This window comes from Aspergillus lucknowensis (genome assembly GCF_044049455.1).
Source record: "Aspergillus lucknowensis strain CBS 449.75 chromosome Unknown BJX67scaffold_1, whole genome shotgun sequence".
NCBI lineage: Eukaryota > Fungi > Ascomycota > Eurotiomycetes > Eurotiales > Aspergillaceae > Aspergillus > Aspergillus lucknowensis.
Window position 1 is genome coordinate 1,365,184 of NW_027263545.1, and position 19,484 is coordinate 1,384,667.

At 51.3% G+C, this 19,484-nt stretch overlaps 9 protein-coding genes across 9 annotated transcripts; 3 read left to right on the forward strand and 6 right to left on the reverse strand.

The window, feature by feature from the left end:
• Positions 1-71: 71 nt before the first annotated feature.
• Positions 72-2,110, reverse strand: pkaC (cAMP-dependent protein kinase catalytic subunit pkaC). Its single transcript, XM_071025058.1, has 4 exons — positions 1,297-2,110; positions 985-1,238; positions 558-932; positions 72-502 (listed from the first exon to the last, which is right to left on the reverse strand). Exons 1-4 carry the CDS (start codon positions 2,029-2,031, stop codon positions 475-477), a joined length of 1,392 nt encoding a protein of 463 aa, XP_070891707.1. The 5' UTR covers positions 2,032-2,110; the 3' UTR covers positions 72-474.
• Positions 2,111-2,837, reverse strand: BJX67DRAFT_16799 (uncharacterized protein). The gene has a single exon (XM_071025053.1). The coding sequence runs from the start codon at positions 2,662-2,664 to the stop codon at positions 2,191-2,193; it is 474 nt and encodes a 157-aa protein (XP_070891708.1). The 5' UTR covers positions 2,665-2,837; the 3' UTR covers positions 2,111-2,190.
• On the reverse strand, positions 2,831-5,942 carry BJX67DRAFT_340231 (Sin1 family protein). Its single transcript, XM_071027766.1, has 3 exons — positions 5,629-5,942; positions 5,097-5,573; positions 2,831-5,037 (listed from the first exon to the last, which is right to left on the reverse strand). Exons 1-3 carry the CDS (start codon positions 5,649-5,651, stop codon positions 3,012-3,014), a joined length of 2,526 nt encoding a protein of 841 aa, XP_070891709.1. The 5' UTR covers positions 5,652-5,942; the 3' UTR covers positions 2,831-3,011.
• A 138-nt stretch (positions 5,943-6,080) lies between these two features.
• BJX67DRAFT_340234 (replication factor C subunit 1) lies at positions 6,081-9,846 on the reverse strand. Its single transcript, XM_071027767.1, has 5 exons — positions 9,568-9,846; positions 9,464-9,482; positions 9,326-9,410; positions 6,948-9,268; positions 6,081-6,893 (listed from the first exon to the last, which is right to left on the reverse strand). The coding sequence occupies exons 1-5, from the start codon at positions 9,652-9,654 to the stop codon at positions 6,271-6,273; spliced, it is 3,135 nt and encodes a 1,044-aa protein (XP_070891710.1). The 5' UTR covers positions 9,655-9,846; the 3' UTR covers positions 6,081-6,270.
• A 24-nt stretch (positions 9,847-9,870) lies between these two features.
• BJX67DRAFT_340238 (mitochondrial 54S ribosomal protein uL16m) lies at positions 9,871-11,541 on the forward strand. The gene is made up of 5 exons (XM_071027768.1): positions 9,871-10,050; positions 10,105-10,566; positions 10,626-11,179; positions 11,232-11,288; positions 11,348-11,541. The coding sequence occupies exons 1-3, from the start codon at positions 9,993-9,995 to the stop codon at positions 10,796-10,798; spliced, it is 693 nt and encodes a 230-aa protein (XP_070891711.1). The 5' UTR covers positions 9,871-9,992; the 3' UTR covers positions 10,799-11,179; positions 11,232-11,288; positions 11,348-11,541.
• On the reverse strand, positions 10,722-11,546 carry BJX67DRAFT_16873 (uncharacterized protein). The gene is made up of 4 exons (XM_071025063.1): positions 11,351-11,546; positions 11,233-11,291; positions 11,029-11,180; positions 10,722-10,929 (listed from the first exon to the last, which is right to left on the reverse strand). The coding sequence occupies exons 1-4, from the start codon at positions 11,401-11,403 to the stop codon at positions 10,855-10,857; spliced, it is 339 nt and encodes a 112-aa protein (XP_070891712.1). The 5' UTR covers positions 11,404-11,546; the 3' UTR covers positions 10,722-10,854.
• An 880-nt stretch (positions 11,547-12,426) lies between these two features.
• Positions 12,427-14,490, forward strand: BJX67DRAFT_376527 (Alpha/Beta hydrolase protein; the record flags this gene model as incomplete). Its single annotated transcript, XM_071031894.1, has 8 exons — positions 12,427-12,837; positions 12,885-12,962; positions 13,018-13,162; positions 13,210-13,228; positions 13,290-13,639; positions 13,695-13,766; positions 13,833-14,273; positions 14,342-14,490. 8 exons carry the CDS (start codon positions 12,427-12,429, stop codon positions 14,488-14,490), a joined length of 1,665 nt encoding a protein of 554 aa, XP_070891713.1.
• A 98-nt stretch (positions 14,491-14,588) lies between these two features.
• Positions 14,589-16,076, reverse strand: BJX67DRAFT_16928 (replication factor C subunit 5). Its single transcript, XM_071025073.1, has 5 exons — positions 15,872-16,076; positions 15,190-15,812; positions 14,968-15,136; positions 14,821-14,919; positions 14,589-14,764 (listed from the first exon to the last, which is right to left on the reverse strand). The coding sequence occupies exons 1-5, from the start codon at positions 15,956-15,958 to the stop codon at positions 14,693-14,695; spliced, it is 1,050 nt and encodes a 349-aa protein (XP_070891714.1). The 5' UTR covers positions 15,959-16,076; the 3' UTR covers positions 14,589-14,692.
• Positions 16,077-16,854: 778 nt separating this feature from the next.
• Positions 16,855-19,484, forward strand: BJX67DRAFT_340244 (DUF803 domain membrane protein). The gene is made up of 2 exons (XM_071027769.1): positions 16,855-18,076; positions 18,132-19,484. The coding sequence occupies exons 1-2, from the start codon at positions 17,336-17,338 to the stop codon at positions 19,383-19,385; spliced, it is 1,995 nt and encodes a 664-aa protein (XP_070891715.1). The 5' UTR covers positions 16,855-17,335; the 3' UTR covers positions 19,386-19,484.

Consider the following 19,484-nt stretch of genomic DNA (forward strand, 5'->3'; position numbering starts at 1 on the left):
CCACTTTTCCCGGTATTTGAAAATACGATAGAGTCAAGCGATATCTTCGCCATGGCAAGCTGCCATTCAAGACCAACACCAACGACGTATTGCTTCCGCAGCTCCCGAGCAGAACAGAAATAGCACAGAGAATTCCTTAGTTATTTGGCACATGTGAGGTAGCCACCATGATCATGCCGTCTTTCCCAAGAGCGACCCCGACACGAGCAATAGAGGACACGGTCGCAGCACGCTTTCATCGCCGGGCGATAACACTAGGGTGGGTCATCACGCGGGCTTATTGTTGAAAAGATTCAGAGTGCTATTCGGCCAGCCATAAAACCGACAGATGGAAGAATGAGATCTCAACCATGCTTACGCCGTCCAAGATTAGGAACGCCGTTCCCCATGCTTCCATTATGGATTGAAGGGCTTGAGTACTAATCCGAATGTCGTCACAAGTGAAGTGTCATCTCATCATCACTCATAAGCAGCTTAAAAGCCTGGGAACAAATGGCCGTGGCTGCGACCTTGAGTATTAGCAGGCAAGTCTGAATGGCCAGGGGATAGGGACTTACGGATCATCGCCAGTCAGGCCATAGGGCTCTGTCTCCTCTTGGTAGTTTTCGTATTGGCTAGCGTCTCCTTGTCCTCCTCTGATTGGAGGCACATATGGTGCATCAATTTCCTTCCTCAACAACCGATCCCAAGTGACCTCAGCAAACCATGGGTGACTTTTGATATCCTCAGAGCCACCGTGAAGATTCCCTAAACGTTTCGTGAGATCGGATGTGATCAACCGCGAGAGAAGGTCAACAGCATCGGGAAGAAGGTAGGGAGGAAATTTTACCCTTCCCTGAAGGATGTTCTGATATATTTTAACAGGCGATCCCTGGTCCCAAAAGGGTGTGAAGCCGCATAGCATCTCGAAAATCAGGATGCCGAGAGACCACCTTGACGGAATCAGCATACGTCCTTTAAGATTGGTCGACCCAGATCTCTTACCAGTCGACGGATTTGTTATAGCCCTTGGAGGCCACGACTTCCGGCGCAAGATAGTCGGGTGTTCCGCAAAGAGTCCAGGTGATATCGGGCACTTCCTTTGCAAATCCGAAATCGGTAATTTTAAGATGACCATGGCGATCTAGAAGCAGGTTCTCCGGCTTTAGGTCTCTATATATTATGTCCAGTGAATGGAGGTATTCGAGCGCTAGAGTAACCTCGGCAGCATAGAATTTGGCAACGGGGTTGGGGAACCTCTGTACAATATCCAGCATTAGGGTAGCTGCCCCACTGATCACGAGAAAGGATACTCACCTGGGACTTCCGAAGCAGGCTAAACAACTCCCCACCTTCCACAAAATCCATGACCATGTAGAGATTTCGTGAATCCTGCCATGTTCCCCACAGAGTGATCAAGAAGGGATGGCGAACGCGATTGAGCATCCGCCGCTCATCATTGGTGTGTTCAATTTGCTTCATCTTGACGACTTGCGCTTTTTTCAAGACTTTGATCGCGTAGAAGCGGTGGTTGTGCTTCGACTGCACAAGATGGACACGTCCGAAACTCCCGGTGCCAAGGGTACGTTGCATTGTGAAATCATCTAGCATATATTTCCCCTTCGTAGAACGCTCCGCCCGGCTGGCTTGGGGCTGATTCTGCTGCGATGGGTGGATGATGTTGTGTATGCTGGCAGCGTTGCCATGGTGCTGGTGACCAGAATTCGAGTGTGCGGAAGAGGAGGGTTGCAGTGCGGGGGATTGCATGGAGGCGGTTTGAGAGTCGGTAGTTTTGCTAGCTGTGGACTGGTTGGACTGTTGTTTGGTTATATTGGTTGCGGAATTGGCGGAGTTTGCCGAGTTTGCCGAGTTTCCGGAGGGATGAGGGTTGTGGTGGTGATGATGCTCGTGGTTGTGGTGGTGAGTATCTTCGGCAGTGATCGGTGACGTCGGCGTGTGGGCATTCGTGGTGGAACCAGCCTGGAGCTCCTTCGAGAGGGTCTGCGAATCTTTCGTTCGCCGCTTCTTCAAGAGCCCTCCGAGAGTCGGCATCGAGAATATCAAAATCGAGGTAAGACACCGACTCTAAGCATGCGCGCGCTGCGTTTGCTCGTGGGAGCTACGGAGGGGTAAGGATGAGGCTCAAGATGAGTCGCTGTCTCGAAGACGAGGGAGAAGCCGCAGAGGAGGTCGTCCAAATTATAAAGGACTTCAATCGCACACAAAGGGATAGATGGACAAAAAGAGGCCCAGATGCAGATCAAGGACAGCTGAGAAGACGAGGGCGAGAAGCCAACCTGAGACAAGGAGGAGAGGATCTAAGAGAAGGGGGGAGAGGATGAAAGGCAGAGGGTCGGAAGCGGGGTCTCTGGTTAGAACAGCAGCAGGGAGGAGGACTCTTTGCGTCAAGATGAATTGATCCATTCTAATTTGATCCACCGTCCAACAGGATACTAGTATGCTGCTCTGGCTAAGAAGTGCTTTCATTGGCGATAAATCTCCTCGAGGCCATACCATCCTTTGTTCTATCCTCCTTTCACTCCCTTCCAGTCGACATTTCGAAGATTGACCGGACCAGCGACCTTCCTGAACAAAGAGTCTGAGACTGCCTTCCAAGGTTGTGCAGGCGTCCTCGCATTCACCATGGCACGGCAGGGTCCTCGAGCACTCCGAGGAGAAAAACATCCAAATACAACCCAACCCAGAGCTGTAGTCGTCACTGATCCGTGGAATGAGAATGAGATCACCACTGGTTGTTCTTGCGCTGACTTCATCGTAACTTCGGATCGGGACGCCATCCGGGGTTTCAAGGCAAGCAAAGCCTCGGATTTATAGTTTCAAAGGTTGGATCCTCAAGATTCTAGTTCTTCAACAGTATTCTTTACAGGCTAAGATCCAACCCTGTACTCGCGCGCCGCAACGCCAAAACAAAGACCGAGTCACTTTCATCACCCATCGTAATCACTACGAGCCATTTCTCCCCCCAAACCCACGCCCAAAAGTACCCATAAAGAGGAATAATGAGAGATAATTCATGTCCGATAATGCGCCATGTTCTTCTTGATTTCGTCCACAATTTCCACTGCTTCGAGGGCATTCCGCGCCTCAAAGTCATACCGCTTCTGTTCTGTTGCATCGTTCCCTCGAAGCACAACCACTCGGAAATTCTTCGGATGTCGTCGGCTTACCTTGCATCCGACGACATCGTTGAAGTTAATTGACCGTGTCTTGGTATCTGAACCATGCTTACCAGTATCTGCAGGCATGATGTGCATGTAATCATTATCGAAGGTGATAACTCGATGGAGCGACGTTGTAAACCCCATTGATTGTTTTCGAAGCACGTAGTATCGCCGGTAGTTTCCACCGATAAGGTCTTGCTTTTGGGCAAGGGGGTGTAGCATGCGCTGTCCGCTCTTCTTTCCTTTCTTGCTGGGAACAATGGGGTCCTCGACCATGAGTGGAGCGTTTGGAGAAGAGCTCACCGGCGAACCCGTCAACTGCGGACCGAAACGTCGACGGACCAGGTCGAGCTCTGTTATATTGCCCAGCGCCTCTACAGTGCGGTCTAGCGGCGCAATCGTGTTGGAGCCCATCACTTTCAGCAAGTAATTCCCTTTATCGAGGCCCCATCGCTTGCAAACCGAATCAAGAATCTCTGCGATGTAGCTGTCTGTCGAGGTATTGAGAGTCGTGACCTGTGTTGACGACTCTAGGTTGATGAAGCGGATCTTGAGCGTCTTGGATACGCCGAGACGAGGCGTAGCATGAGAAACAGGTACGGCTGGGCGATCAGCGGGTGTGAGGTTAGTGTCGTTCAATGCCGAAGAGAACGGCTGCCCAAGAATCGGGTTCGGACGAGGAGCTTTGCTTTGCGAAATCCCCTGGCTTGTCAGAGTCGCGGCCGCGGTAGCTGTCGCATCAAGCGTCTCTTCAGCAGACCCAGTGATTGTATCACCCGGATATAGGCGTTCATTCTCTTCAAACTCCGAATCAGACGCCTCCACGAGAGCAAACTCGTCGTACTGTTTGCCCCTCGATCGGCCTCGCATCCCAGCTGCTCGGTTGTTGTTCGAAGTAAAATCAGATATCGCCGATGCTCTACCCAATGGCGGAAAGTCATACTCCACCTCGCCATCTTCAACCATTCGGAGCGTCCACCTATTTACCGTTAACTTGTCACGCTCGATGTGAGGCTCTCGACGCTCTTCGGAATATCGCCAAAGCGCCAGCCCGATAGCGTCAGTCACAGTAACTGGAGCCGGCTGATCTGCCAATTTCGACTCTCGAGCGAGTGGCAAGTCAAGAGGCTCCTCCGGATCTGAGGAGAACGGGAGGTATAATCGGATGTTTAGAGAATCGCTGAGTCCTTTCCCCGAAAGCACGGCGAATTTTTCAACAGGGTTCGATGGCGCCCTTTTGCGAGCGTTGAGAGCTTTGGAGAGCAGGCTAACAGGCTGGAGCGTGCTTATCGGCCGGGGGGGTGGTAGGTCTTGTAATTCGGGCGCTGGCGTTTTCGGCTTCCTTGGAGACGCGGTTTGAGGGCCTGATCCATGTGGCAACTTATGCATCAAAGCAATTGGTGATGACGAGTCCAATCCTCCAGTAATACCAACGCCCCCAAAAAGCGATGCAGAACCAGCGGTGGCGTCAAATTCCGACGAGAGGGCACTCTCCACCGACCCCGCGTCAGAGTCTTCTATTTGCTCATCCAGCTGCTCGAGGCCATCGCTACTGGCTTTCCCTATCTCGGAAGGCCCTATCACCTGGTCATGGCCGGAGAATTGGATTTGACGCCTTCTCAAACCGGACGAATCAATATCATGGTCCGAAGACATATCACTGCTCGTCGTAGTAGTTGTTGTATCCCGCCGTGGACGCTCGTTGACACTCGGCGCCGTTCCTAAAGAACCTGTACGATAGTGGCTGCTTATTGATGGATGCGACGGGGAGGTAACCATGACTTGTGGTCTTTCCTGCCGATCTGTGGCCCGAATTGGGGAAGAGTCTGCTCTTATCCGTACAGGTACCTTGGTAAACTTGATCTCTTCGCTTGCCCTGCGAGTCGTAAGCACAGAGTATATCATAAAATATGGTCAATAACACGACCAACTAACCTCTGTGGACCCTCTCCATCGTCGTCACTTTCGTCACTCAAATCACTACTGTCATCCTCTTCGACCTCCCTTGCTTTCGGTTGTTCCCTGTGTTGACGATCCCTCCTATGTGTGCGTTTATCACTTCGTAACGGGTTCCGGCGCCCAAACATTTCCGCCGTCGATCTCCCAGTCACCATACCCCCTTCGTCATTATCGCCGTCCTCACCGAGTCCAAATCTCTGGGAATCATTCACTTCTCCTGTACTAAGTCGGTAGTACTCGGATGATACCGCCGTAGTTGTAGGGATCGGGGGAGAATAGGTTCGTTTGATACTGCCGGCGAGTTGCGTGGTGTTATTTGCGGAGGTTGTCGGCCAGCCCGCCGCACGGAATCCGGGGGTGTTGAGGACGGAGTGGTTCACGTTGATAAGCCTATCACCAATGCCATCTTTGATTGTAGAAAGATAAGACGTGCGCAGCTGCCATATCGTAAAGCTATATCCTGTTCAGACTCGTTCACCCTTCAGAGAGGCTGGGGTTCGAGACTTACTCTTCGTTATGAAGGAGAGACATTTTCCATCCACTATGAAAGGGAGTAGAAGTAAAACGGAATCATAGAAGGTGCTATTGCGATTCGAGATAAATATAAGTAATCATCAACAGTCGCAGTGCTGTTGCATTTCCGCTTCTTCTGATGAGTGCGCCGAAGCAAATGGAACGAGAGAAAGAGAAACCTGGTCAGGACCAGCCCGGCCGAGACACGGTAAAAAGAAAGGCTAAGCTACGAAGAAAAGTGCTGGTTCTGGAGGCACTCCAGAGAGCGTTGTAAATATCATACCCGTGTGTTGTGAGGAAGAGTCGAAGGAGGGGAGTGTGAAGTCGTGCCGACGGGAATCCAGGAACTCCGCCTCGCATCCCCACAGATCGGCCAAGACCGGCAGTGGCCATACCCCAAGGTCAGATCCTTGATCGACAGTGTCGACAATTTCTCCGGGATAAGCTCTACTAAAAATGCTAATCAAGTCCGATAGTGGTCGGACCTCTCCAAAATAATTGGTGACTATGGCAGCGCTCAGTGCACGAACTATAATACATAATACATTAACAGCGTCCTCCCCGCCCGACTCGCGACTCCATCCCAGTCCCAAACAACGAACAAGAAGGCGAATTTCAGTTCCCAATAATAGCTCATTCATGCTTTCGCTTTGGGCTTCCTGGCTCTTGCTTTCTTGGGCTTCGGTTCGTCGTCGTCTATGAAGTCGTCTTCGCTTGCTTTTTTCGACTTGCCTTTCCCTTTGCCTGAACTCTTGGCCGCGCCGCCCTTGGTTGTAGATTTCTTGGGCACACGAATTAGCTTGTCCTTTTTGAGATCGATTTCGTCGCTCTCTTCTTTTGTTTCCTCCGCAAGGACCTCTTCATCGTCAGACTCATCGATGGCATCTTCAATATCCGGCTTCTCCTTCGGCACCTTCTTTGGAGCGAGAACATTGCTAGCCTTCATATAAGGGAGCGGATGTGATCGCTGATTGTAAAGGCGCGTGAAAGTAGCTTTGGTCTGTGTATCCAGCTTGACTTTGGACTCGTCCATAGGACCGACTCCAAGCTCGACAAGCGCATCCCAGTCGTCGCGAGTGAGGAAATAACTGTCCATAAAATCAATCACTCCTTCAACACCGTCTTTGCCCTCGGCCATTAATCGCCGAACAAGTTTGTCCCATAGAAGGGGGATATATTGTTGCCGGACCTCGTGACGGTCCCCAGAGGCATGGAGACGCATGCGCCCCTGAATCTCCTTTACGAAACGTGAAAGTTTCCCTGAGAGCACACCATTTAGTCTCGGGCAAACAATCCTATATCAAATGCACATACCTTGTTTACTGTTCTGCCCCAGCCAACTAGTAAAGCCAGGCCGTTCCATCATGTTACCGTAGACGAAGCTAGCGGGCCGCACGAAGCTGAACATAGCATGTGTGGGCATTAGGCTCCATTGCTGCTGGCTACCATGAATCATCCTGTCAACAAGGTCTCCATCACTAATGCTCGAGGCTGCGTTGTCCGCGAGTTCGAGTAGCTTGAGTTTTTGTTCCTTCCCATGATATCCGTTAGCACGTGTGGGTCTCGTCCTAAGATAATTCTCCTGGAGCATTAGGTAGCTGAATTCATGATCGTTGAAATACAGCTCAGCCTTGTCATTGAGTGTGGCCGATGAGCTTTGGGAGAACATTTGCGGGCTGAGGATCTTGCCAACAATATCCCATGGTTTCAAGATCACATGTTTCTCCCATGCTTTCGACATCTGCTTCCCTTTGTCGAAGTCGAGGTTCTCCTGGTCCAGTTTGACGGTTGATAGCATGTTTATGACTTGTCGGATGTCTGCATGGGTCCCTTCGATCAGACTATCTAGGACTTGAGCCGGGATTTTTAGCCCCTCCCGGAAGCAGATAGTCGAAAGGCGAGCACGGATTTGCTCCACAGTCGGTCGCCTGAATGGAATTTCGAAGGTAACATGGTCAAAAGGTTTCATCTTCTGGAGCCGCCGCTCATTGCAGATGAGAATGAGCGGAATCTGAGTCTTCTTTGCAATCGCAGCCATGGCTCCAACTCCGCCCCTGTCACCACCAGACATTCCATCGACCTCGTCAAAGACCAAGACAAGATTTTTCTTCTCGCGTTCGACTTTCTTATCGGCAGTCGAAAAGTAGCCCTGGAGAGATGTTGTATCAAGAACCCCGAGAAGGCCCGTCTCGACAAGCTTCTTGCTCCTCGTGTCGCTTGCATTCGTCTCCAGAACATCGAAACCTTCAAGGTTTGCTACCAGGTGCGCCGCAGTGGTCTTACCGATCCCCGGGGGGCCATGAATCATAACAGAACGATAAGTCCCAAATCCGTCTTTGCCTGGCTTCTTAAAATCTGCCTTGGCGTTTTTGCGCCAGTCCCTCAGCCAAGCTTGGAGCTTCTCAACAGCACCCTTATTACCGCATATCATATTCAAGGATGTTGGGGCGTACTTGGACGTCCAGAGACGATCTTCCACCTTAGACTCTTTTGCGTCTTTGGAAGCTTTGATGCCCTTCGTATCCTTGGCTTTCTGTGCCTCCTTGCGCTTCTCTTCCTTATCGATCTCAGCTGCCATCTCTCGAACCCTGTCTTCCTCTGCCTTTTTCTTTGCTTCGTACTTTTCGGCCGCTTTCCCGTCTCCGCCATTCGCGGGAAGACGGCGAATAAGCTCAAACAAGCCTTCTTCGTTGATGACCTTCAAGTTATTATCCTTGATGGTCTTGAGTTTCTTTGGGCCAGCATCGCTTCCGAGAACAACGTAACTCGTCTTGGAACTTGGCGCTGTGGTGACTCTGCCACCATATTTCTTCACTAATGACTGACCTTCTTCGCGCCCAAGAGTATCAAGGACGCCAGTAAAGACAAATGATAACCCTGCAAGGCAATTCTCTGCTCCAGAAGGTATTGAAGCGCCTCCACCACCAGGAGATCGCGACCTAGTTCCAAATGCGAACTTTGGCTTGCTATCACCAGAGTCGGGAGGGGGTGATGGTGGCCTGACTGTGGGGATGCTGGCCAGAATGTCTTGAATTTCCCTGCTTTCTGGCTCAGCATTTTTCGTCGGTGCGGACCGTGGCATCTTGGGTTTTGCGCCGGCCGCAGTCTTCTTCGAGGGGCCTTGGAACTCATCGTCTTCCTTATCAAGGGCATCAGACTTTCGTTTTCGCTGTTTCTGGGGGTCTGCGGTTTTCGCTGGGCGTCGAGGAATATCTTCCATGACCACGTCGTCATCGGATTCATCAAGAGCGGAGCGTTTCTTAGGCGCAAACTTGCCGCGAGCACCGGTGGCTGGCTTTACTGGGAGGTCATCAAAGTCGTCACTCCCATCATCTTCCTTATAGTCATCGTCGCCTTTGCCCGGCTTCCTATAGTCGGTCGCGAAGATATCGTCGTCGCCTAGTTTGTCATCGTCGAGGATCGCCGAGACCCGTTTTGCCCCGTTTCGAGAATCGATTCTTGAAGCATCTTTCTGTTCGGTAGTTCTCTTCGCACCTTTAGGACTCTCTGCCTTATTCTCAGCGCCCTTATATTGATGCTGTTCGACGGAGGTTTTAGGCGGTCTCCCCTTCTTCTTACTCGAGGCAAAATAGTCCGAGGTCGTCGTTGGTTCCCCTTCCGGCACCTCCACCTTCCTTCACGTGTCGGTCAGCCAAACAAGAACTGTATATCCGGCCAACAAGAACACATACGGTTTGCTTGAGGCTTTGACCTTTGGGGCTGGCGCATCAGTCACGACGACCTCATCGTCACTGTCATCGATAACCCTTCTGCTTCCTGTGTATACGGTCATCCTAACGCTTCACGTAACAATGTGTCCGATGTCTTACGCTTATTTCGAGATGGGGCCTGATGAGATTGCAGGGTTAGTGCCCGTTGCCCACATATAAAGTTCAGAGAAGCACAGCTCGGGAAACATCGCCAGCGTCCATACCTCTTTCTTTGCGGGCGGTTTCGTCGGGGACGAGGCAGAGCCTTGGCTCGACTTGCCACCAAAAAAGTTCCTGATATCTGCCGGCATAGTGTCTACATCGAAAAGATGCACTCACGAGCAAAAGAATCTGCCAACGGCACGTTGACAGAATTGAAGCAGCAATCAATGTTTGATACAAAGGACTCGGAGACAACTCAATTGGCCGACCCGACGAGGCACCAACGCGACGCGCCTGCCTGAAGCTCCACGCGACTTAATTAGCTTACCTAATGCACGACCAGCGCACGTGCCCAGGTGCGCAACGCTGTCTTCCCGTTTAGGTACGGATCGGAGAAACATTTGGCAATGGCTGAGAGCCAGAAAGCAGGTCGCAATTCTCAATATCAATCCATTGACAAGCAAAAGCATCGCCGACGATAATTGCGATGGCTTCACAATTCAAATACCTGGCGCGAACTCAATTGCCCCAGTTACGACCAACCTGTGAGACACGATCCTCCCAGCAAAAGTTTTCAACCTGAATTAATCTGTTTCCAGCAATAGGTCCACGAACCTCCATCCCACTCTTCCGATGCTTCTCGACAACTTCTCCGACTCTTGACTGGCTTACGCCAAAGTTTTCGGAAAAATCCAAGTCGCCCAAGGGTCGTCCACATGTCGCAACCGGAGGTTCATCGCGAGGCACTACAGTAGTGTGGGGGGATTATGGCTTGCGAATGAAAGACCACGACCGTCGGCTACCGGCCTCTTCGCTCAAGATTGCAGAGGAGACGATCAAGCGACGCTTAAGAGGAATGAAATACACATTATACAAGCGCGTGAGCGCCAACATCGGTGTCTACACCAAAGGCAACGAGCAGCGTATGGGTAAAGGAAAGGGTAAATTCGACTATTGGGCAGCGAGGGTCGGGGTGAGCAGGATTGTTTTCGAGCTCAAGGGCGACATTCACGAAAAGGTTGCGAAAGAAGCCTTTCGTCTGGCTGGTCACAAGTTACCAGGTACGTGTCTCCGCCGCAGCTAAGGTAAGTCGGAGTTCTGATGGTTCAACTATGACTAGGTCTTTGGGAGTTTGTGAATAAGGGTGACCCGCCAATCGTTGGCTTAACAAAACTCGGAAATGGCGTGACATTGGAAAGCTTGAAGCGCGCACGCAGGAACCCGCCGCTCGGGACCAACAAGATGCCTAACCCTCCGAAGTCCACGCCTTCTAGTCCATCGGCCTCACAATAAACCTAGAATTCTCATACTACACCCTGTCATCTCTGCCGTCGATAAACTCCCAGTGCCTATGCGCCAACCCCAGAACCACGCCCATACCCTTGCTCTCTCCTTAACTTGGCTGAATCGTCCTCTCTTTGAACCTTTAAATATCATGTATATTATCATCAGCTTTGAGCTCTTTTGCTTTCATCGTCACATAGATAGATGTCATAAAAAGGAGTTTAGAGGGAAGGGAATACCGGTGCTGTGTCCGTATATCCAGATATGCCAGTAGTGCGCTCTCCAAGTTCGAGTTTATGCGCCATCTTAGCTTCCTCCCGCCTAGCTTTTGCATCGCTATGATCAGGCCGAATCCATGTTCTCATCTCGCTCCTAGTGTGCGGAAGATTTCCTATGAGCGGGTCAGAACAGCTCAGACTCTAAATCCCGAAGAGACTCCATACCACCCAGCTGCCCAGTTGCTTTAGGTGGTGTTTCACTAAATTGCCGGATGCCTTCATACCTAGCAGTAAAGTCAATAGGCCGGTCAAGATTCTACTTGAGTCCTCGAGGCGAACTTACTGAGTTTGTTCGCCGCCAGGCTCGATATCCATGAGCTTGGTGTCGTCGGACATGCTGCACTTCTACCTTTACAGTAACGACAAAAAGATCCAACGAATATAGCTGATGCCCAGTTAACAATGGGACTGTTTCAATGTAATCTGCTTTTAACACAGGTAATCGAAGTTGAGGCCGAAGGTGTGGGCATAAGCAGTCGAAGTATGACGTATGGACTTTTACCGCCTGTCTCTTCGATGACATATACTCTGGTTCGCAAAACTGACACCTCCCAGAGCTCGGTCACGAAGCTCCAACTAACAACGTAGCCGAACCAGTTATCGAGATGGGCACCAAGGGAGCTCTTCTCCGGTACTTCATGAATTGAGAGCCCAGGACACCACCACCAGCAGCAGCTATCATTGATACATTGGTGGCCATGTACAACGGAGCCCTGTCTCGCTGCAGCCATTTCGCATGCAGCTACAATCTAAATTTCCTGTCCCGGTGCTCTCTATTGCCAATCAATGGAACTTTGAGCCGAGAAATTCTCACTTCACATACTACTCATTGCTCAAGATGACACCGCCACCAGCCGCAACACCCGATGCTAGAGAGACGACATTTGCGAACATGGCTGACCAAGGCTCGTTGTCCGACGTCTCAGCTCCGGTCATATGTATCAAGCGCCCATATTCTCGTCATTGAAGTCTGGCTTGTCCCCGTTTTCCCTTCTTGTTGGGCTTGAGACAAAGAAGACTCCTTTCTCCTGCCTTCGCCTTCGGCGGGCATCTGAACAACCCGTCGATGAGGGTGGGGACAATCTGGTGCAACTCGGGAGCTAAGGGCTCTCGCCAAATTAAGATGCCAATTAAATGGCCAGAAGGACGCCTTGGCGTCCGACTCATTATCATTCCTCCCCAGAGCAATATCCGGGGGTGGGGACACATTTAGGTGCATGGGGACAGTGGAGAGCTCAATCTGGAAAGACAGCTTGATTGACAAACGCTCGTCCCCAAATTTCTCCTGGCATGTCGTTTCGAGGGGCCTTCTGATCCGTATCCGAGCTAACGAAGCAGGATTGAGTTGAGCCGGATACAATGCTTCTCGACGTCTGCTCGTTACTTCTTATCCCATACCTGCTGGGCCATGCGGTAGCATCGGCTGGAGCCAACCACGCTCCTGCCTCCGTCAAGATCCGCAACGGCACCGTCGTCGGGGTCAGCGACGACTCTAGCCGGGTGCAACGCTTTCTCGGGATCCCATACGCTCAAGCTCCAGTAGGCGATCTTCGCCTTCAACAAGCTCGGCCTCTGAATACATCTTTCGGCACCTTGCACGCAAACTCCTTTTCTCCTGCTTGCTACGGACCAGAGAAAGATTCCAATCCCAATCCAAGCGAAGATTGTCTAACCCTGAACATATGGCGGCCATTCGGGCAGTATTGCGGTGGCGAGCTGAAGCCAGTGCTAGTCTGGTTCTATGGAGGAGGGCTGATGAGTGGGTATACGGTCCGTGATGGCTTCCGTGAATAGAGAACCTGTATTAACCAGAGTAGGAAGATCCCACGTTCGAGGGAACGAACATGGTTCGCATTTCTTCTGAGATAAACAAGGAAATTGTCCTCGTCTCAGTCGTACGTTAATGCAAACCACAAAGTCCAAGGCCCTGAGCTCACAGGAGATGCGCAGAATTACCGACTCGGGCCACTTGGGTTCCTAAACGGTCAGCAAATGGCAGATCTTGGCTTGCTCAATCTAGGGATGCTAGACCAGCGACTAGCATTACATTGGGTTCAAGAAAATATTGCTGCTTTTGGAGGTGACCCTACAAAAGGTATGTTTGGCTTACTCTCAGACACCATCCCAGCTAATGAGTCGCAGTAACGCTTTTCGGGGAGTCGTAAGTCAAGCATCCCAACCACCGCGGTCTAGGTGGATATCAGCCTAATCCACCAGCACAGCGCCGGAGCCGTATCGATTTACTCCCACATGATGGCCTACGGAGGGCGCGACGACAAGCTTTTCCGAGCAGGGATCCTCCAAAGCGGCGGTGCTTTCCCTCTCACGCTCGCCAATACTACAGCCTTTCAAGAGACATTCGATAGCCTTATCACGGACACTTCCTGCGTCTCATTAAAAGATGCCTCGGCCGCGGAGCAACTTGACTGTATCCGGCAGCTTCCAGTTGAGACTTTTCTCTCCAGCGTCGGTTCAAGCACAGGTCAATCAATTGATGGTAGCTTCACGCAAACTTCAGTCCAATTCGCATTTCCAGAAGGGAAATACGTAAAGGTTGCCACGATCGTTGGGGGTACGTATATTCGCCAATTCATATCCCATAAATCCTCCCTAACACTACCTACTAGCAAACACGGACGAGGGCACCACCTCAGGCCCAACTGGAATCAACACCGAAGACCAGCTACACGGCCCACTTGGTAGGTGGCCTAAATCTCTTCCTTGAGACAATAAGCGAATCTAACCTTTTATCCCATCACAACAAGCCGACGGCTACTTCCGTCCCAAACTCCTCCCCAACTCAACCGTCTCCAGACTCCTCTCCCTATACCCGGATGACCCACGCCACGGCTGTCCCTACAACACCGGTTCCACGCCTCTCACCCCAGGCAAACTCGACAAAAAGGCCTGCTCAATCTTCGGAGACATCGTACAGATCGCTCCGGCGCGCCTAATCGCCGAATCGTTAGCCAGAAATAACCACAAAGGTCACGGCCATAAGGCCCCAGTCTACCGCTACCGCTTCAACCACCTCCCACACGATGTAGACGCATCCAATATCACGAGGGGCATCGGTACGGGACTAGAGCAGCGATATATCTTCTCGAACCTCATCCCGGATTTCCCCTGGGATCAGGCCTTGGCGTATGAAATGAGTAGTGCGTGGATTTCTTTTGCGCATGATTTGGACCCAAATCCCGGTGGAGGTATGTCGCATTTCCGTACTCTACGCACCTATATGGCTATCAAACTAGGTCTCTAACGGGTGGAATAGAGAGCGCGCTTCCTTTCTGGCCGGAGTATGGAAGAGATGGTAAGAGTATGGTTTTTAATGGCTATGGGTCTGAAATCGAAGAGGATACGTACCGTCGCGAGTCAATTGATTATATTATAAAGAGCGTGATACCTTACGGTGCGCTCTAGGTCTCGCTCTCTTAGGCCGTGCTCTAGAGCTTAGTCAAGATGTCAGATTATATTTTATATTCGAAGAGTTGATCTACGAAGATACAGAAGTTTAGAAGAGTATTTTATGGTCATTAATCATGGCTATCAGTACAATGAACCTCTAGAAATCCATTCCCATTAAGTAACTGTACGACAGTTAGTCAGACGGATCTCTCGTCAATCATGGGGTTACAAACCCTTCATAGATACGCATGAACTTGGCAACGAATGCCTCCAGGTGGAAGATTACTTTCTGTACAATTCATCAGTACCTGTCCCAAAATTCTCGGTGTCCTTTTTATTACGTACACTGCCTTGAGTGATCCTGTGCTCATAAAAGGCAGACCACTTGATTACATCAGGTCTCAATGTGTCGTCAACCTTAGCAATTAGTTTGAATGTCAAGGTCTGGAATGGTCAGTCCGCTGAACATATGTCTGGGAGTCACTGACAAACCTTAAGAATGGTCGTGGGCGGGATACAGTGTGTCAACAGATCATACAGTCTAGCACGGACTTGGAGCAACCGAGCTGGTGACCTTTCTGCAAGAATTTCGTCCGCAATCAACGAGATAAGAGCTTCCCAATCCGGTGGTGGGATCGGCGTGTTGTCGGATACTTTCTCACTTCATGACAGTCAGTAAATCCTCAGGTCCATGCTTAGCTAGGTATGCCATACCTCTGAGCATAGATAGCCTCAAACATCAGCAACGCCCTGCGAAGATTCCGCCCACTCTCCTTCGCTATCCTCTTATTGAGCGCAGGAGCCTCATTCCACCCTTCCCGCTTCGCAGCGTTACCCAAAACAGCACAGATATCTTCCTCGCTTGGCGCGGCAACCCTCACTAGTAACGTCCGTGAACGGATTGGCGCAATGATATTCGAGGTGCTATTCGCCAAGAGAATCAATCTCATATTGGGACTGTATTTCTCCATCGTCCGTCTCAGCGCGGCCTGTGCATCGCGTGTTAAGTGATCCGCCTCATTAATCACAACGACCTTGAACCGCTGTTTCGCGGAAAGATCGACCTGTTGCGTTTGGGCAATTTCCTTGAGAAGTTCCTGGACGACGACGCGGTCATAGTTTCCAACGTCGGAGGGCGTTATCTCAAGATGGTAGACTGAAGAGACGATGTTGAATTCGAGTTTGCGGTTGCTTGTTGTTTGGAAGACTCGGTTGTCGATTTTGACCTTCTCGACTCCGGGGCCGTAGAGTTCTTTGAGGGTTGCGATTGTGCGGGTCTTTTTGCCAGCACCAGAAGGGCCATACATGAGGAGATGTGGAAAGTCGCCGCTCTGTGCCTGTGAACGGGAGTGATCGAGTCAGTTTGAACTACAATGGAAGACTTGGGCTTCCTTACCAAAGACCTTAATCGTGCGGAGAGCTCATGGTGATATGAGAGCGTGTCTAGGGATCGCGGACGTAGCTTATCGACAAGAAGAGCCATTGTCAATAGAATTGACGTTTCTCCTCCGAGTGCTTGAAAGTTTTCTGTTGAAGACGTGGGGAAGCTCCGAGAACAGGCAACGCTGAAGCTGTCACGAAACTCGAGCTGCGGACGCGTCGACCCGTGACGCGGGTTTAATTGGGAGTTGTGCTGATTACTAAGTGAGTTGTGTATAACTTTATGCGAAAGCCATTGAGGATTCCACCCAGAGGATTCCACATGGCACGGCCCCTTTCATGGCAGTCTCCTTTACAGATGCCATTATTACGCGTCTTATACGTGAGATATGCTCCCATCTCCAACCCAATTTTCAAGTGGAGGACCTCCGAGGTTCGAGGGAAGAAGCTGAGAGGCAGCGTTGCTGCACCAACGCTCAGGTGTTCCCACGATATGCTCGTCGATCCTTCAGCTAACCAAAGAGAGCCTTAGAGGCGGCTGGTCGGGCTTTTGGGGTCTGGGCGACAACAAGAAACCCTCCGGAAAACGCTTAGCCCTAAGTTCTGGTGTTGAAATGCTTCCCCTCGTTGTCCTTGGTCAGGACGCAACGGGATGTGTGCCCTCTTGTCAGCGTCAGGAGCTGCAGATACTCCGCAGGCAAACGCTGTGTTGCAGTCGTTTGCTGGATTTCGAGCCTTGGTCCTGGACGGCGCCTGGACTCTCAAGGGATGATGCGCTGAGCGCCTATCATCGTTCAGTCGCCCTTTGGCACACGCGTTCAGACCGACGTTCAGTGTTTCAATTGTCGAGGAATTCATCCGAGAGTAGAAATTTCAATCAACATAATAACGAATCTCGGAATCAATCGATGAGGCAACGTGGACAAGGACGTACGCAGGTCTAGAATCTCTAGAGGAATGCGTTGGAACTTCACCATTCCACGGTTCGCTGCTCCTCGGTACTCTATACATAGTATCTTCTGGGGCAGCAATCTTAAATTCTCCATTGAATCCGGAACACCCCAGGCGTCAAATGAAATCGCAATCAATTTTGAGGGAAGCGAGAGGCGATGGCGAATTGGTGGTGGGTCTCTCAGTCTCCCAGCCTCCTCGAAAAGAGCATCAACCGCGAGACAGTCAGCTCCACCATCTCCATCATCTTGACTTCTCTGCCCCTGAATTCTTTGTTTCTTTTTCTTTTTGAATCTCTTGCACTCTATTCACTCTCTTCCCCTTGGCTTCTGTTCCTCCGTTGTCCACATTCCTCAGCACCAATCTTCGCACGTACCTAGCCGCCTTCAACCGCTGTCCCCCACAATACTCGTCGTCTCGACTCCATGGCCGAGTACTCTATATAAGCTTCCCACCTCCTATCCTCCCCGCGCTCGACCTTCCGTTCATTGTACATATTACCGCGATCGATGACACTGCGGGCAGTGCCATGGATCTCTTTCCACGCTCTGGAATCAGTCCAGGCGGTGGCGAGCGTCCACCAGCCTACAAAGCGATCGGAATCTCATTAGCTGTCGCATCGGGTGTCTTCATCGGGGTCTCGTTCGTGCTCAAGAAAGTTGGCCTCCTACGTGCGAACGTCAAGTACAATGAGGAAGCGGGTGAAGGATACGGGTACCTGAAGAATCTGTGGTGGTGGTCCGGCATGACGCTCATGATCATCGGCGAGATCTGCAACTTTGTGGCATACGCTTTCGTGGATGCTATCCTGGTGACGCCTTTAGGCGCCCTCTCTGTAGTGATCACGACGATCCTGTCTGCCATCTTTCTTAAGGAACGGCTGAGCTTTGTCGGCCAGGTGGGCTGTTTCACTTGCATACTCGGGTCGGTGGTTATTGCACTGAATGCACCTGAACAGTCGTCAGTTGCCGATATCCAGGAGATGCAGGGCTATGTTATAGCGCCAGGATTCTTGACGTATGCTGGGGTCATCATTGTGGGTTGTGCTGTTACAGCTATATGGGCAGGTCCGCGGTACGGCAAGCGGAGCATGTTCGTCTACATCAGTATCTGCAGCTTGATCGGAGGGTTGAGTGTCGTGGCCACCCAAGGGCTCGGAGCGGCCTTCTTGGCCCAAATAAATGGCGAGCCACAGTTCAACCAGTGGTTTATGTACGTGCTGTTCGCCTTCGTGGTTGCGACTTTATTAACCGAGATCATATATCTCAATGTAAGTAACCTTCCACCTTACCCATGCCTATCATGCCCCGTACTAACTGAAGCAGAAAGCACTAAACATTTTCAACGCCGCCCTTGTTACTCCCACCTACTACGTTTTCTTCACCAGCGCTACCATCATCACCTCTGCCATACTCTTCCGAGGCTTTAAGGGAACAGCCATGCAGATTACAACCGTCATCCTCGGTTTCCTCCAGATCTGCTCCGGCGTTGTGCTACTCCAACTTTCCAAATCCGCCAAAGACGTTCCAGACGCCGCCATCTTCAAGGGCGACCTAGATCAGATTCGAGAAGTCGCAACACAGGAGGAGCCAGAATCCGAGCCAAAGGCGGACGCTATCCGCGGTACAGCTGCTCTGGTCCGCCGTCTATCCACACCCCGCCGTCAAATTGAGGCTGAAGAAGCGCGTCGCTATTTCCGGGAACGACATGAAGATAGCCTCAAGCCACCCACCGACGACGAGATCATCGAATGGGATGGTCTGCGCAGGCGCAAGACCGTCCTCAGTGAGAAGTCGCCCTTGGGTTCAAGAAGGCGCAACCCGACTCCTTTACCTCCGCTAGGAATGTCACGGTTCCCCGACGACTGGGAAGAAAACCCCACGAAAGACACCCACTCCAGTAACCCGGAGCCGCTACTGAGTCCGAATCAACGTAGCGAGACTCCCCGTACTGTCTCATGGGCAGATGAAAACCAAAGACAAGCCCACAGCCCCTCCCACTTAACAATTCCCGAACCCCCACCACACCGCCATTTCTCGTTCCAGCGAATCTTCAACAGGTCAAAATCACCGGTTGAACCAACCGCACCGCGCAGCCGCAGCCCTCGCCGTCACCGGGGCATCTTACGCCGAACCCACGAGCGGAAAATGACCTCGGAAGAGGAGCACCTAGGTCTTGTCCAGGGGGACACGGTGGCGGAGTACATGAACGAGAAGCTGGAACGAATGAATTCACAAAGCAGTCATGAAGATGATGACGATGACGATGAGCACCATGATCTTCAAGAATATGACAGCAAACCAGAGCACTTACCCTCTGGTCGTCGTTTAGATTCCCGCGAATCTGTTTACCCCCCGCGACTCCGAGTGAACCCGCTACCACCCCTGCCGGATGATGCCCCTTCAGTGGACTCTCGCTCCCTGATTGAGTGGAACCAACATCAGCAAGAGCATGAACGACGGTCCAGCAGTAGCAGAGGATCATTACTCGCTGTTCCGCCGAGACGGAGCGGATGGCGTCGACACGATTCGACCAGTAGCCGGGAAAGCGGAAACAGGCAGGGGTGGGCATTCATCTAGCATGGGATTTGATACGATATGGCATGATAATGTATGTGTGAATATATATAATGCAACGTGACATGAGGGTATCATAGACTTAATGAGCATGAACATGAA

Bases quoted from the DNA above. Each gene is read 5' to 3' on its own strand.
- pkaC (XM_071025058.1), bottom strand. From the start codon at position 2,031: ATGCCGACTCTCGGAGGGCTCTTGAAGAAGCGGCGAACGAAAGATTCG. The intron at 1,239-1,296 runs GTGAGTATCCTT...GATATTGTACAG, and splicing joins GCCTGCTTCGGAAGTCCCAG to AGGTTCCCCAACCCCGTTGC. The intron at 503-557 runs GTAAGTCCCTAT...TCAAGGTCGCAG, and splicing joins GGCCTGACTGGCGATGATCC to CCACGGCCATTTGTTCCCAG.
- BJX67DRAFT_16799 (XM_071025053.1), bottom strand. From the start codon at position 2,664: ATGTTTTTCTCCTCGGAGTGCTCGAGGACCCTGCCGTGCCATGGTGAA.
- BJX67DRAFT_340231 (XM_071027766.1), bottom strand. From the start codon at position 5,651: ATGTCTCTCCTTCATAACGAAGA. The intron at 5,574-5,628 runs GTAAGTCTCGAA...AACAGGATATAG, and splicing joins TCTCTCCTTCATAACGAAGA to CTTTACGATATGGCAGCTGC. The intron at 5,038-5,096 runs GTTAGTTGGTCG...TACGACTCGCAG, and splicing joins GATGGAGAGGGTCCACAGAG to GGCAAGCGAAGAGATCAAGT.
- BJX67DRAFT_340234 (XM_071027767.1), bottom strand. From the start codon at position 9,654: ATGCCGGCAGATATCAGGAACTTTTTTGGTGGCAAGTCGAGCCAAGGC. The intron at 9,269-9,325 runs GTATGTGTTCTT...CGACACGTGAAG, and splicing joins GTCAAAGCCTCAAGCAAACC to GAAGGTGGAGGTGCCGGAAG. The intron at 6,894-6,947 runs GTATGTGCATTT...GTGTGCTCTCAG, and splicing joins GGGGCAGAACAGTAAACAAG to GGAAACTTTCACGTTTCGTA.
- BJX67DRAFT_340238 (XM_071027768.1), top strand. From the start codon at position 9,993: ATGGCTTCACAATTCAAATACCTGGCGCGAACTCAATTGCCCCAGTTA. The intron at 10,051-10,104 runs GTGAGACACGAT...ATCTGTTTCCAG, and splicing joins GCCCCAGTTACGACCAACCT to CAATAGGTCCACGAACCTCC. The intron at 10,567-10,625 runs GTACGTGTCTCC...AACTATGACTAG, and splicing joins GGCTGGTCACAAGTTACCAG to GTCTTTGGGAGTTTGTGAAT.
- BJX67DRAFT_16873 (XM_071025063.1), bottom strand. From the start codon at position 11,403: ATGTCCGACGACACCAAGCTCATGGATATCGAGCCTGGCGGCGAACAA. The intron at 11,292-11,350 runs GTAAGTTCGCCT...CTTTACTGCTAG, and splicing joins CCTGGCGGCGAACAAACTCA to GTATGAAGGCATCCGGCAAT. The intron at 11,181-11,232 runs GTATGGAGTCTC...ACCCGCTCATAG, and splicing joins AGCAACTGGGCAGCTGGGTG to GAAATCTTCCGCACACTAGG.
- BJX67DRAFT_16928 (XM_071025073.1), bottom strand. From the start codon at position 15,958: ATGGCTCTTCTTGTCGATAAGCTACGTCCGCGATCCCTAGACACGCTC. The intron at 15,813-15,871 runs GTAAGGAAGCCC...TCCCGTTCACAG, and splicing joins CCGCACGATTAAGGTCTTTG to GCACAGAGCGGCGACTTTCC. The intron at 14,765-14,820 runs GTACGTAATAAA...TGAATTGTACAG, and splicing joins ACAGGATCACTCAAGGCAGT to AAAGTAATCTTCCACCTGGA.
- BJX67DRAFT_340244 (XM_071027769.1), top strand. From the start codon at position 17,336: ATGGATCTCTTTCCACGCTCTGGAATCAGTCCAGGCGGTGGCGAGCGT. The intron at 18,077-18,131 runs GTAAGTAACCTT...TAACTGAAGCAG, and splicing joins CCGAGATCATATATCTCAAT to AAAGCACTAAACATTTTCAA.